Source organism: Hirundo rustica, chromosome Z, assembly GCF_015227805.2.
Source record: "Hirundo rustica isolate bHirRus1 chromosome Z, bHirRus1.pri.v3, whole genome shotgun sequence".
Lineage (NCBI taxonomy): Eukaryota > Metazoa > Chordata > Aves > Passeriformes > Hirundinidae > Hirundo > Hirundo rustica.
Window position 1 is genome coordinate 75,339,976 of NC_053488.1, and position 14,989 is coordinate 75,354,964.

A 14,989-nucleotide genomic window follows, 5' to 3' on the forward strand; every position below is an offset into this window, starting at 1 on the left:
AAGAAAATCTCTCCTTTTCTTTACTAAGTTTAGACTATAGCTTAGTGTAAATAGGTGCTAAAAGAAAATAAATGCCATCATCCCCTCACATTTTTTCCCCTCCCCAGCCAGGGTGCTGCTTGAGAGGGTTCTAGAGATGGAGAACAACTCACAGACAAATAACCTCAGACTGATGTTTCACAGACAAGACAGGTTCTAATACCCACAGATTGACAGACCTGTGAGGAATTGGGTGCCACAGCCTGTCATACACTCGTCAAAGCTTAAGGATCAGTGAAGAAAGAGGGACAAACATTGATGTGGTCACTCATCATGGAAACAAGAAGTGCTCCAAAGCCAATGCCAGATTAAAATGGAAATTTATTACAGATTGCTACAACTGCACTGCTTATATACAATGATCAATTTCAGTCAAAGCATGGCTACAGAATGGAACAACTCTGCTGAGTCTATATGTAAAAGACGGAACTCTCCATTTCAGTTTCCACAATCAAGTACGTTATCGATTACTAAGTACAGCCTACATATATACATGTATGTATGTATATAAAGAACCAAACATCGATCGAATTATCTCAATATTCACAGAGCAGGAGTTCTATGCTCAGTGGAGTCCTGGAGTTTTCTCAGCGAGCCTTTGCAGCGAGTTCTTAGCCAATGTGCGGCTCTGCTGCCACCCCTAATCAGCACTTTCCTTGCCCAAACTGAGGGCAAATGGGGCATGTGCTGGGCATAGGTGGAGATTTCATGGTGAAAATCCTCCAGCATTTACATCTGCTCATTGCTTTCAATAGCACAAATGACGAAACACCCATCTCAGCTGACAAATGTTATTTCTTGCAGATTGCTACAGTGGCACTGCTGATTGACAAATACACCAGAATCAACTTCAGTTGAAAAATGTCATTTATTACAAATTGCTACACCTGCACTGACAATAACTATACAAATCTCAAATAAGGTTGAAAAAAGGAATTTATGAGATTATTACAACCAGTCTATGTAAAAATATACAAACACCAACTTATGATAAAAAAACCTAATTTATTGCCAAACACTACAACAAGTCACTATCCACAAAGATCAATTAGGTGTTAACAACTTATATTTATTACATACTATATATTACTACAGGCTTAAAGACCATATAGAAATACAAAAATATACATTCCCTCACTAAATAGCCCTAGACTGAGAACTCAATAGAGTTATACAACTATACAACTCCATACATGTTTAAATGGAATTAAATACATAAATATGCATGTATATATAAATACATATATAGCTCTAGAACAATCTACAAAAGTAGATCTAGAGTAAACATTACTCTATATTCTATATATTACATACAATATACATATAAAAGTAGGTATATAACCCCCAAACCTATCCATAAATATACAAATATCACTGTACCAATAAATATCCATCCAACTGCATATGCAGCTATACATCCGGACACATATGTAAATGTAACTAAATAGACAGGAATAGATCAATATACATACAAAATATAAAAATAGACCTATCCACTGATACAAATACCAATATACCTAAAGAGCTATATACCTATCACTGCATCAATAGAAAAAGATACCTGCACAACTATAAACCTAAAAACCAGAACTACAGATATAACATACATGTATAATTAGATACATATCGACACATTTATGTAATTACAAACATTTGTATATATTCACATACATATATACATAGTACATGCATAAATATAACAGACACATAGAAATAGTCCTATATAAGTAGCAACACACATATATAAATATCCATGTAATTATCCCTCTTTATGAGCAAGTCTAGACATCATTAAACAGAACTACAAGCAGAGGGATTCCAGCAGCCCCATCCTCAAAGCCTCTCCCTCTGTCACTTCCTCTGGTGCAGAGCAGCTCTCCTGGACAGGGACAGCAGATGGGAAGTGAAGGGAACTGAGTCAGTATTGGACATTTCCCTTGGTAGCACCTGCGCTTCCATCAGGGAAGGGAAAATCTCAGAGCCTCCCCAGGAGGGTTAGAAAGAAACAGCAGGCCAAATGGCCAGGGTGTGGTGAGCGCAGCCGCGGCAGGATTGTCTGGCAGCCGCCGGCAGTCCAGCACAGCTGGCACAGCTCCCGGGCCCTGCCGGCACAGCTGCCTTGCCCAAGAACAGCCCCTGTGCCAGCCGGGGCGGCTGCGCGGAGCAGCCCCAGCACAGGCACGGCCCGCTCCTGCCCATCCGGGCAGTGCCCACGGCCAAAGCCCACGCCACCCTCACCCCCGCCCTGTCTCACCGGCCCTGTGGCCTCGCCCGGGGTCTCAGGTGGCAGCAGCCCATCCCTGTTCACTGCTCTTGCTTGTGGTCTTCAGCTTCTCTCTCCTGGCTCCTGTCAGTCTCTGGCTTGCTCAAGGTTTTCAGTGCAGCTGTGGCAAAAGTGCAGGCTCTGGAACTGGTTCCAAGGCCTGCAGTCCTGGACCCTTCTATGTTCCCTTCTGGCCCCCCTCCATTCCCTCAGCCCTGCTGTCCTCTCAGCAAGCCCCCAGCCTCCTTCAGTTACTTCAGCCCCTCACAGTTCTCTCACCCCCCTCAGTCCCTTCTGACCCATCCCGTGCCCTTAGACCCACCACCACCCCCCGTCAGCCTGTGCCGCTGCCCTGTCACCTCAGTGCCACCACCGCCCTCTGCTCCCCCACACCCCTCAGCCCTGCCAGCACCTCAAGATCACCGACCCTTCAGCGTCCCTGCCTCTTCAGCCCCCTCAGTCTCACCGTCCTTCAGCAGTTCCTCAGGGGACAGTGCCTGGGGCCACCGACAGCTCCCACCGCTCCAGGGACATCCGGGGCTGGAACTGCTGCTCCACCTGGCCTGGCCACCAGCTCGGACCCAGCACAGGAAGAGGAGACAGAGGGGAGGCAAGCAGAAAAGCAAAAAATTAAAAAGGCAGCTGAGGGGGAAAGAGGCAAAAATGCAGCCTAGGTCTACACAGCTCAATTTATGTATCTAAACTCCCATATACCTCTAACTAAATAACTATGCATAAATATAAATATAAATATAAATATAAATATAAATATAAATATAAATATAAATTATAAATATAAATATAAATATAAATATAAATATAAATATAAATATAAATATAAATATAAATATAAATGACTCTATTATTAGTTATAATGTAAACCTGGAAATGTATAAATGTAACTACATACATATAAATATAATTCTACCACATCTATAACTATATATATAGATTTAACTATATAAATGTATAAATATATGCACATATAAACACAACTCTACTAATCTATAAATGTAACTATATAGATATATAAATAAAACGATAGAAATCTCTAAATATAGAAATCTATAAACAGAGGGATTCCACCTCCCCGATGGTCACAGGCTCTCCCTCTGGTCCTTCTTCCCATGCAGGGCAGCCCTCCTGGCAAGGTAGATCAGATGGATATCTGGGAAGAAAAGGGAAGGCTGAGTCAGTATTTGCCTTTGTCCATCCTCCCCTTTGGAACTAAGTGTACTTCTATCAAAGACTGCAAAAGATGGCCTGAAAGGCAGACCCTCACTTGGGAATTTCAGGCCTGCTCCTAGAAGAGCAGGAATCCTTCCAAGTTTTTAAAACTTCTGAAGTTTTGAAGTATCCCAATAAACTCACAACACTTGCATTGCAAAGGGCACCCCTGACAGCTTGAAACAGACAAAGCCCCAGCTCCTAGGAAGAAGCCCAACCTTGTTCTTTGAGACTCAGGACTGAGAGACCTCAGTCCTCACTGAAATCGCTAAAGCTGAAAGGTGCTGTGAGCTGAGTTATGAACTAGCACTGTTCCCTGCAGTCTACAAACTGCCCTCTGCAGTGAGCAGAAGCTCCTCCAACACCACCAGCTCTGGGATGAAGAGCAGGGAGGGAAACAGCTCCCTAGGAGACCTGCAGGTTGCTACAGCTTTGATCAAGAATGCAGATCCAAAGTGCTCTCTCTCTCTCTCCTATTAGTTCTTGTCAGTTTGCAGTCATTTCAGTTTTCCCTGAGCTACTGGATTTGTGACTAATGATTTGTTTGGCCTCAGAGCTTCTGCTGATTGTCCTTTTAATGTATTCCACTATAGCTATCAGCAGACTGGTACTACGTTGATTTACTGCTTGAAGACAAAAAGCTCAGACTATTCCACTGACTTATAGCTGGGGTTTTCCTCTCTTCCTTCAAGAGTCACTCGGTGTTGCCTCCAGAGCACTGTCACCCTGCAGCAAACTGATCCATGAACTTCAGCATAAAATTGGGACACGTGGGTTGCTGACACAACTCCCACAAGGTCAGGTTTATTTCCTGCTCTCTTGCCACAGCAGAAGACTCAGTGCCAGAGCCTCTGCAGAAGCGTGGAAGGCAGGGCCTGGGGAGATTGTACCAGTGCAGGATTTGAACTAAAGGCACCAGGAATCACCAACTCTGCAGACAAGAATTGTTCTGATCTCCCTTCCTGTCAGACACAGGCTCAGAACAGCTGTCTCACACCTCTCTAAACCAATGTGGGCTCTCTCCTTACCAAGCTCCTTGGGCTCCTGGGAACTGCTCCTGTAGCTCACGGCACCAGGCAGAGCTCCCTCTGCTGCAGTCTTGTTAACAGGCTCTCCTCCTGAAGACTCAGGGGAAACACTAATATTGTCCTGAAAAGAAAAACAGGAAGAAAGAAACCCAAAGATCACTTGCTATTTTCTGCAGGAACACAATTGTTCAGAGCCTGCAACATTTCCTTCTCTTAAGGAAGAAATTGCATCTGAAATCTGGTATGTGTGAGTTTACAGAAGACAAAAGGTCATTGCTCTTTGCAATAAGAATGGGCAATTCCAAAACATCCTCCCCCCCCGCCCCTTGAGTCCCCTACTCAGTAAGAAGTCTACAGCAGGCAATGGGTCTGTATATTAAATGGAGAAATTCTTTGACAAAGTTGTATAATAAGATGCAAAAAGGCCTGTACCCATACAGAAACTGAACATTCCAGGCAAGTCTGGGAAGAGGCAAGAGTTAGGAGAAAGTGGATCCCTAAGTCAAAGAGGGAATCTGTCAAACACAAGGACCAATGGTCCCTGACTGAACTGTTCTTCAACACAGAAGAAGCTCCTGGCTTAAAGGAATCTTCAACCATTTCATGACCAGCACCAACTTTGTCCTTCTCACCAATCACACAAGTCATGGGACCTCAAAACCAACACATCTGCTGCCTAAAGACACCAGGGCTCACACACTTAATCCCTTGTTCCTAACAAGAAGTCTGGGCCCCAAAGCCCCTAAACAGTCAAGAAGATTTCTCATATACAGTCTCAAAGCTGACAGTGTTGAACATGGGGGTGACACTGAACACACGGAGTGGGTGCTAAGGAAGGAGTCCTGCCAGTTCCTGGCACAGGGATGTGCTCCCTCCTCCACAGCCCTGAGCAGAGCAGTCTCATTCAGGCTGCAGCTTTGCAGGGACTGCATGGGAACACACATCTCTTCCCACAGAGATGCCCAAGAGCAAGATGACTGAGCTCTGGAACATGGAGAGCAAGACTGGCCAATTTGCCCAGCTGAGGATTTCCCAGATGGAAACTGGACTGCGGGCACCAGGGTACTGAGAGGACAAGGAAGCTGCAGCTCCAGCCCATCCCCACACATGGCTCTGGGAGCGCCTACGTGCATGGCAGGACTCACACAGTAGCAGCAGCTGCAGCCCAAGCCCTTGCTTCACCTTGGCCTTCCAACCCAAAAGAGGCAGAGCCCACATCCGCTGCTGCAACAGAGGCACCTCTCTCATGCCCCTCCCTGCACAGGACACTTTGCCTTCAGTGGCAATTCTCCAAACACTCTTCTCTTATTTCCCATCAAACAAAGCCTGTTAGAACCTACAAAGCTTCCACTTCCTCACCACAGCAGGACAGATTCTTCCCAGGAAAATGAGCACCCGAACTTGACCAACACAGGTTCACACCTTTTCACCCTTACTCAGGGGGGAGACTTTTTCATTCCCTCTTTCAGAAATCCTTCTTTACCAAGCAAATCCTTCCCTTTCCATTCACAGCTGAATTCAAGAAGCCTTTGCTTCTCAGCAATGCAACGACATCCAAAAGCTCCCCGTCCAGCCCCTTTTATCCCTGTCCAATGGAGTTACCTGAGCAGAGGGAGACCTTTCAGGCAGGCAGGGTGAAAGCATCTCCTCCAGTGTCTCAAGCACAAGGTCCAGATCCAGTGGTGGCAATTCCTCCTCACCAGGAGTATTCCAGACCCAGCTGGGGGCTGTCCATGCTGCATAAGTAGCACTGCAAGCTGGAGCACCGTGGGCTGAAATGCCCGGTGTGGCTGCAAGAATTCAAACACATTGGTCAGGCTCCTGAATGTGCCTGTGGGATGCAGAGCGCTATTGCTGCCTTGGATCAAACATCACAGGAAGCACACAGCAACCTCAATTCAAGTATTCAAACTTTCCAGGGAATTGGAAGAGTGAGTTCTTCCTCTTAAAAAATATTTATCCTTATTGATGTGTACACAGATTAAAGTACGGATTGTAAAACTGATATAGACACACACAAAAACACTTTATAATCACAGCCTTTTGCATCTTCCCAGCAGCTCTGGGATTTGGCTGCTTGGGTTTCTCATCACAAGAGACCACTGAAAGTGTATTCACCCAGGAAGAGCCCAGATCTTCAGTCACACATGCTGAAATTAAACAGGCAGTTTATTCCAACACCAGCCTTGTGGGTGCATCCATATTCTACAGCTGCAGCTGTTCTGGGACACACAGAGCTAATTTTAATGGCACTGACTGATTTGCAGGATAGACAGTTTTAAACATCTGCAACATCTTATCACTGTTCTAGTTTGGCTTCACTCAAAGAAAGAGGAGAATTCACCTGACACTGACCACGTGTCAGGCAATCTTTTTCACCTCACCCTTGCACCTCAGCAGAGAGGCTATCTGGAAAATGCCCAGAAAACCCTCCACATCTCCAAGAAGGACAGGAAAAGCAGACAGAAAATCTTTCTGGTTTTAAGGTCCCTCTTCCTAGGTGACTTTTAACAGTTTCTACCTGATTCTCACTTGAGATCTACCCATGACAGGGCACTATGAGAAAACACCTCAAAGGGTCACTAACTAGGTCCCATTTGAAAAGCAAGGGTAGAAACTCTTTCCTTACCTGATGGGTTGCTAGCTGGCGAGTGCTGCTCTGAAGATGTGCAGCTGCTGCTCTGTGGAGTGGCCATGGAAGTGCTGTGATGGTCTATCGGAACCAGCGGAACAATGAGCTCAGGGTGGCGTTTAAGGTCCATGCGAACCAGCGGAATGATGAGCTCACGCTTGAGCTGAAATTTGCGTGTGCCTGGTTCTTCTGATGAAACCCCAGGAAGTCTGGATGTGGCTACCACTTTCTTGGGAGATGCTAGGAAAACGTCAGACTCCTGAGGACCTGGACTTTGTCTGAAAGGGCCTGGAGGCAGCTCTGAATCCTTAGGTGAGGCAGCACCAAGGTCCTGGTATGAGAGTGCTGTGTGGCAGTGAGGGAAGAAGAAAGGAAGCAAAGGGAAGGCTAGGTCACAATTGGCCTTCATGTATTTTCCCTAGCAGCAACTGTGTTTCTGTCACGGGAGACAAAAGCTCCCATCCTCCCAAGCAGGGTGAGAAAGGAAAAAAAAAACACCAAAAACAAACGACATGTTCTGGGGTTATTCAAGAGAAGCTCCTTGTCTACTTAGCTCTCCCCTGTTTGTTCACAACTGTCTGGGAAAACTGTCCCGCTGCCATTCCTTGGCGGAAGGCAACTGCCAGAAACCCAACTGCCAACCGCCGGCTCTTTTCCCCTCTGCTCCAAACGGGACAGGGAGGCTTCCTCCTGCTAGGCCTGACCACGACCGAGCCCTCGGCTCACACGCAGTTCCCTTGCCCTTCCCAGGGCCGGGCAAGGAGCAGCGCCAGCCACGGCTCAGGGCTGGGCCAGCTGCAGGCAGAACGGGCCAGGCAGGATGTGGTGAGCGCGGCCGCGGCGGGAGTGTCCCGCAGGCTCTGGCAGCCCAGCACAGCTCCTGGCCCCTGCCGGCACAGCTGCCTTGCGCAAGGACAGCAGGGCAGCCCTGTGCCTGCCGGGGCAGCTGCGCTGAGCAGCCTGAGCACGGGCAGGGCCCGCTCCTGCCCAGCCGTGCAGTGGCTATGGCGAAAAGCCCGCGCCACCCTCCGCGTCCGCAGCTCCCACCCATGTCTCACCGGCTCTGGGCGGCTGCGCGGCGGCGGAGGCGGGCAGCGGCCGGTCCGTGTGGAGCTGCTGGAAGCGGCTGGGCGGGCGGCTGCGCACCTCCAGCCCTGCTGCCAGCCGCTGCCTGTTGGCCCTGGTCAGGCGCTTGATATGGAGGAGGAGATCGGGGCGGTCACGGCGAAAGTTGGGATTCCTGAAGTGGAGCCAGCCCCTGGCATCGCCCTGCACAGCCGCACCAACCCAGCCTGGCACCTTTTGGAAGCCGTAGAGGTTGAGCTGGCGCACAAAACTGCTAAAGTGCGTGGCTTGAAAAGTGTCCAGGGCTGCCCCCAACCCTTCGCCGCGCCCCCCTTGGGCATCAGCCTGGCTGAGCAGCTCTCGCTCGAAGAGCGAACGGTCGATGAGCAGCCCCTGGGCTTGGCTGTCCCAGCGCACGGAGCGGACGCAGGGGCTGTTCACCAGGCGCCACAGCCTGGCGGGGAAGGTGCTGGCGTTGAGCCCGGCGGGCAGCGACAGCTCGGCCATGGCATCGATCGCCGACTGTTGCCACAACGCCCGCGGGGCAACGGCCGCGGCTGCGCCGGCGGTGCGCGGCCTGACGGGGGCGCCGCGCTCGGCCCCGGCGCGGGCCGGACTTGGCGGGGACGAGCGCCGCGGAGCCGGGGCTGCGGGCACAGCGCGGGCGTGGGGCCGCCCGGGGCTGGCCGGGCACGGCGCGGCACGGCGGGGTGCAAACCCTTTCTCTCTCTGGCTGCAGTCATCCTTCTGCCTTTGCTTTGCAGCACAGCTCCAAACCACCGAGGCAAGTGCAGGAACTTTCAGAAAGGGGCCCAAGTTGAGGAATCCCGTGGGAAATTCCTTCAATTTGTCCAGTTAAAGCAAAATCACTTTGTGTTTACATAGCTGAAGGGAGGAAAAAGGTGTTAGACTGAGTAGCTTCACTATTTTGTTTAGGGTTGCAAACAGAGTTCCCCACTTCAAAGCAGACAGGTCAAATGGGAGAAGGGGAAATGGTGAAAAGGAGAGAATTGCAGACATTCTTTTTGCCCCTTTTCCAGCACGCTGGCAGGTGCTTTCTCACTGTTCAGCAGATTTGGCACATTTCTCATTCTTTGGAGGTAGAAGCAGCAACAGGAAGGAGCAGCACTTTTGTCAGCATTTCATCAAAGCTAAAATCCTACCCCGTGGAAGGACGTTGCTTTACATGACAGATTAATCACGTACAGTTATAGTGAACTCACATTGGTGTCTTCTTCATGTGTTTTTCTTTCCTCAGTAATCATTTCTTCTCCTCTTTTTTTTCCCCAATTAGGGGAGAGTTACAACGCAAATTCCATCCCGCAGCCTGGTCTTTTCAATGTAAACCAATAAAGGTGATCTTGCAATCATCTGTGCTTAGTCACTTGTTCTTTTTATTTTAAATTCTCTCTTGAACTGGAAACAGTTTTCATAGTGTGAAAAGTGCATATTATATGGCTCTACGCAAGATATTACTATATTGTATTGTGTTGTATTTATTAGTAGTGCTGTATTAATATTTTGATAGTATGGTAAATGTAGTTTTGTAGTTAAAATAGAAACTATGTAGGTGGGATATTTTTTTAAACAGAGGAAAGTGGTACTCGCAAAGAGATAGCAGCCACAGGATGTGTAAATCTTTTAGAGAAAAAGAACTTATTACTTTATTACTCCCTTATCAGAAGAGACTAACTTCTCCTGCTTCACTCGGAGAATCATTTGTTTGAATGGAATTTATGCACCATGTATGAGATGTATTAATCTTCAACAGGCTATCGTTTTTAAGACACCCTCTGGTAACGGGCATCCTTTTTCGGAGCTTATTTGCCCAGAAAAGCACCCAGACGTCTGTAACTTTGTTTTTATTGTCTCATATTGTCCTAACCCTAATTGTCCAAATTTTTATTACTCTAATTCTATTACTGTTTCTATAACCTTTTTATTACTATTAAACGTTTAAAATTTTAAAACAATTGATTGGTGTTTTTCACACATAGCATGAAAAAATAGACATATTTCTTCCATCTCTTTTAATCAATGTCCTTTTTTTATGTCTTTATGTAATTTAACCATGAGGGCTCGTGTGAGTATATTTGGTATGGCAGAAGCTCATCCCACAAACACAGTGGATGTTTTCCTTACATCCAGCTTGTCTTGAGTTCCAGGTGACGCTGCCTTCTCTTGCCATTCTTCCAGGTCCCTTTGTGTGGAGCCTAGCTCTGTTGCTTCAGTCACTGTCCTGTGGGTGACATGCTGACACAAGGACTGTGGGTCTCATTGCATTCTGGAGTAGTCTTTTGGACTGAGTGTTTTAAAGGTGCCCTGCCATCTCTTCCTCTGTGTGTTGGCTTTCTGAGAAAAATTGAAACACACTACCTAGAAAATCTCTTCCCAATTCATCTTAAATTGCTTAAAACAGAACCTGAATTATGAATGATCCACCCTAGTGGGAGGGGGTTTGTCTTCCTTTAAACACAGCGTAACAACACTCACAAAAATTATCCCAGCAACTGAATTACCATGAAATTTCTAATGAATGGGCAAAAAGGAGAAGACAGGAGGTCAGAAAAGAAGGGACGGCTTTCTTTATGGTTTAATGGTTCTAATGTTTGATGGTTCTTATTTCCCTCATGTCCATCTATGTGCTGCTTCATCCAGAAAAGCCTCTTTTTGAAGACCTCCTTTGTAATATCTGTGTCATGAGAAACACATGAATACTGGCCCTGTGCCCTCCTAGAGATGAGGAAGCAGGTGGTTGAAAAGTGGATTGTCCACTGGAATGTTTAGGCACACCTGTAGTATAGTTATGGTTCTACTGACTTTTCCACAGTACTCTGTGGCTAAGAATGAGAAGTTACCCTTAGCTGTGTTTTAAGGTTACTGAAACTTAGAAAGAAATATGCTTATCTTGTCTGGCAGCATGACTCTTCCCCAACTTTCTATGGTACTGGTAGAATTTAATGTCAGTTACAAACACCACGAGGTAAATAATGGATATTACATTTCAGTGTTTGGGCCGAAAATTGGTTTAAAAATCAACAACAGAAGAGGTTTTTAATTTTTACAAAAGAAAAAGCCTTAAAACTGTGGTATATGGTCTTAGATTAAGATTTTTTTTTTCCCCCTAAAAATTGCTTCCTTCCACTATAAAAATAATTTGCAAAGAACATAACTCAATGTACAGGCCTGATCACTTTAAGTATTATTGTTCCATATCTTTCCTTTTCCCCTACATGGCACTGTAACTTTTGAATCACATTTTTTACCACTTTGAAAATGCAATTTTAGTGTTTTTCTTACTGGTGAATACTTACCAGTTCCAAGTTAACAGACAGTTCCGAAAGTGAAATATGTTTTATGTAATTTTTTTTTTTTCCCACTAGTCTTCTGGTATTACATGCAAGAAGGGCAGCATTAAAATAGTCTATACTGACTTATTTTTGAGAAGCTGTTAGAAATTATTAATATTTTCAGTATATCTGCGATACATTAATGTGTGTTTCAGCTGAAACTCTCCTGTATGCTCTACTGCTAGCATGTAAGACCTCCTTGCAGTGTAGAAAGACACAATTTTCACTTTCTGATCAGCACGCAGCTATGTCACTGCCTTCACCTTTTCATCTCAGATACTTAGACAATTTTTCCTCCAACACCTGTGATAGCAGTATCCCTTAAAGTGGTGTAGGTGTGGTGGACATGCAGCACCCAAACTCTTCCTGATCTTCTGGAAACTAACTGCTGGTCCTGAATCCATTCTTTCCTGTTTATTTCTACATGTTACTTGTAGCAAAAGGTGTTCCTGCCAATAATTTAGGTTACTTGGTCCGACCACAACACCGTGAATAGTAAAAGCTGAAGAAATAAATGTATATTTTTCTGACTGATTTATCTGGAGTCTGTATTTGGACTTACATGACTGATAAAAGTCAGAAATTTCTGGCAAACCAGTTCCTAGGAAAAAAGTAGTAAGTCATTGAATTTAGCATGTATTTCTTAGATTCCTTGACTACAGAATGGGAAAGAGAATCTTCATCATTTTCTTCCTTCTTACAGGTGTGGTCTTGAGTCATTAAAAACCGATATAATCACCGACAAAGACCCTCTAACTAATTAAAGTTAGAAAGTGCAATGTTTATTCACCGGCGGGCAGCACAGGAGTCATCTCCGAAAGGTGTGGCCGCCCCAAACAAGGTTCTTTGCCCTCTATTTTCCAAGAGCTTGCATACAGTACATATACATAACCCCAGCACCTCCCATCCCCACTCTGTATTAAAATGAGGCTATCAGTCCTTCACGCGTGCGCAATTCTTCTCTTGAATTGGCTCGGTGGTCTCAAAGGATGAAGTCAGGAGAGCCTTTGAAGGTGGTTTTTGAAAAGATAAACAAAACAAAACCAAAACAAAAACAGGGGGAACAGCCAGAGTCAAACACCTTCTTCACAGAAGTAGTGGTGAATGCTCAATTTATTGAGGTTTATTACACAGGGTTCTTTTATACATATATCATTCTTGTGCACAAGCTGTTCACACGGCATTTTACTACTAGCTATTGGCTAGTGTTATCTGCATAAGCATTCCTTTGCAGTTATCTGTTTACACTTTGTTGAGGGGCCAACAGCTTGTTCCAAGGTCTTCGTCCTGGTTCTCAGGCTCAATGTCCTTGACAGTGCTAAAACAACAGCACATTTCCAGCACTGTCAGGCCCCTCTGTGTCTGTCTCCAAAAATCCTGCTGCAATTCCTCCTTTTTCTTTTGCACAAGCTAAGCATTAGATATTGTCTTACGCAACATATTCTTAATACAAGACATTACACAACTTAGTACTAATAATCCTACCAACATATGTAATAATATAACAAACACTTGTTTAATAACAAACTTCAGCTATCTTGTAATCCTAAAGCTACTTAACTAATCTCTAAATACATTATCACTTTCTTTTACATCATGTAATTTGTTCTTCATTAATTGCAATTTTTGTGAATTGATCCAGAATGGTCTGACAGGTTCATGCAACACATTCCTTCAAACTCTTCACACCTTTGGTTAGGTACTAAAAGCAAAGATCAATCGTAGCACGGTTTTGCAAAACAGCATGATTAATACCAGTAACATCTGCTGATAGCTTACCTAAAATTAGGCTAGTTAAGTTTAATTCTGATTTGGTCCAGCATGCCATCTGCTTCAATGTGGTGATTGCTCTGGTGGCTGTTGCTCCTGGTATAAACATGTGTTGTGGTTTCAGGCAGATTTTGGGGCAAACCCTCCCACGGGGCCCCCCTCCCCTCCCCCAACCGGTTCGGGAAAAGACTTCCTCAGAGAGAAGTGGAAAAAACCTGTTTATTAAACAGGCAAAGCACTCCCAGCACAATACCGGATGACAAGAGCTTCATGCCGCTTATGGAGAGATAACAAACTTAAAGAGAGAAAGTCTCCTCTTGAAGATAGTCACTGTGCCCCGCCGCTCCGTCTCCGCTGGCGCTGGGAGAAAAGGAGATGTGCAGGGCTGGTCTTGGTGGGGTGGGTCCCCTGTGGAGGCCCCCCGGTGCTTCCCCCAGGTGCTTAGTCCGGAGAGGTTGGAACAGTTCGAAGGAGAGGGCAAAAAAGAAAAAAAAGGAAGGAAAAAAAAGAAAAAGAAAAAGAAAAAGAAAAAAAAAAAAAAAAAAAAAAGAAAAAAAAAAAAAAAAAAAAGCTTCAGCTATTCTACAGGGTCTAACTACTCTAGCACTAAACTAACTAACTAACTGCCGGGGGAAAAAAACAGAGCTTCTTTCATCTTGCAGTGTTCCAACTCCCCCAATTCAAGGTCACTCTGAGCAGCAGAGTTTTCCTGGGGAAAAACAAACAGCGCTTCCCTTCCCCTTTGCACCCAATAGACAACTGGGGGATACACAGTCACTCTAGGACAACATGGATGTTAACACTGTCCTAGCTTGGGACCAGAATTTGGGATTTTTTATGTCTGTACAGTCCCACTCATGTATGGCACATTTTCTCTGAGTGATTTTTGCTAAAGTCATCAATGCGGTTATGTTAGGGTGAAACGGGGCAAGCTTCCCTAAATAGCATGGGCTCCCATGTGGGCTGGCCGGGACTCCATTCCAAGCGCGGTCCCCACATATTAAAAATGTTCCTGGTGGAAGGCGTCGCACCGGTTTGCCAGTCAAATTACATTTGGAATAAAGTTGTTGGTGTACACTGCTACTAGATAGTTGAGCTGAATTTATTGCAGCCCATTTCTGGCTATGCTATATTTAAACACTGCTCTGTGAGGGGCTCAAAGGACACCCAACCTCCCTCACTTCTATTCGTAGAGCTGGTATTCATACATTCAAGAAGGTCTAATTCTTCAGGTGGTGAAGTAAGCACATCATCAAGTTGCTCTATAATTTTTATACTGCCAGCCTTCATCAGCCTGGGCGGCTGCAAAATCTGACAACCACACCGTGCTGTTTGCCACAGTAAGATTCAGAAATGTCTCATTTTTCACATAACCTTTAAATTCCTGAGGGCTCCAAGGGGGTGTTCCTATTAAATAATTTCTGAATGGGTCTTGGGGATTGGCCAGGCTAAGGCAAATAGAATCCTGTCCAGTCACATTGGCAAATGTCACCCATACATTAGTTCTCTTAGAAAATTGATGAGCTAATTGAGAAGATCCTGCAACACTTGTTGACACCATGAGCAAAAAGCACGCAACACGCGAGAACGTCTTACCATGTGGACCTGCCACATC

General features: G+C 45.5%; 1 protein-coding gene and 1 long non-coding RNA gene across 3 annotated transcripts; both read right to left on the reverse strand.

The window, feature by feature from the left end:
• Positions 1 to 525: 525 nt before the first annotated feature.
• LOC120765959 (uncharacterized) lies at positions 526 to 3,096 on the reverse strand. 2 transcript variants are annotated; one of them, XR_005704532.2, is made up of 3 exons: positions 2,769 to 3,096; positions 2,294 to 2,423; positions 526 to 1,986 (listed from the first exon to the last, which is right to left on the reverse strand). It is a non-coding gene; the product is annotated as an uncharacterized LOC120765959 (long non-coding RNA). The 2 variants fall into 2 exon arrangements; XR_005704531.2 differs by having other exon boundaries at positions 530 to 1,918.
• Position 3,097: 1 nt separating this feature from the next.
• On the reverse strand, positions 3,098 to 8,761 carry LOC120765832 (uncharacterized). Its single transcript, XM_040091024.2, has 5 exons — positions 8,248 to 8,761; positions 7,187 to 7,534; positions 6,160 to 6,347; positions 4,558 to 4,678; positions 3,098 to 3,470 (listed from the first exon to the last, which is right to left on the reverse strand). Exons 1-5 carry the CDS (start codon positions 8,759 to 8,761, stop codon positions 3,400 to 3,402), a joined length of 1,242 nt encoding a protein of 413 aa, XP_039946958.1. The 3' UTR covers positions 3,098 to 3,399.
• Positions 8,762 to 14,989: the final 6,228 nt, after the last annotated feature.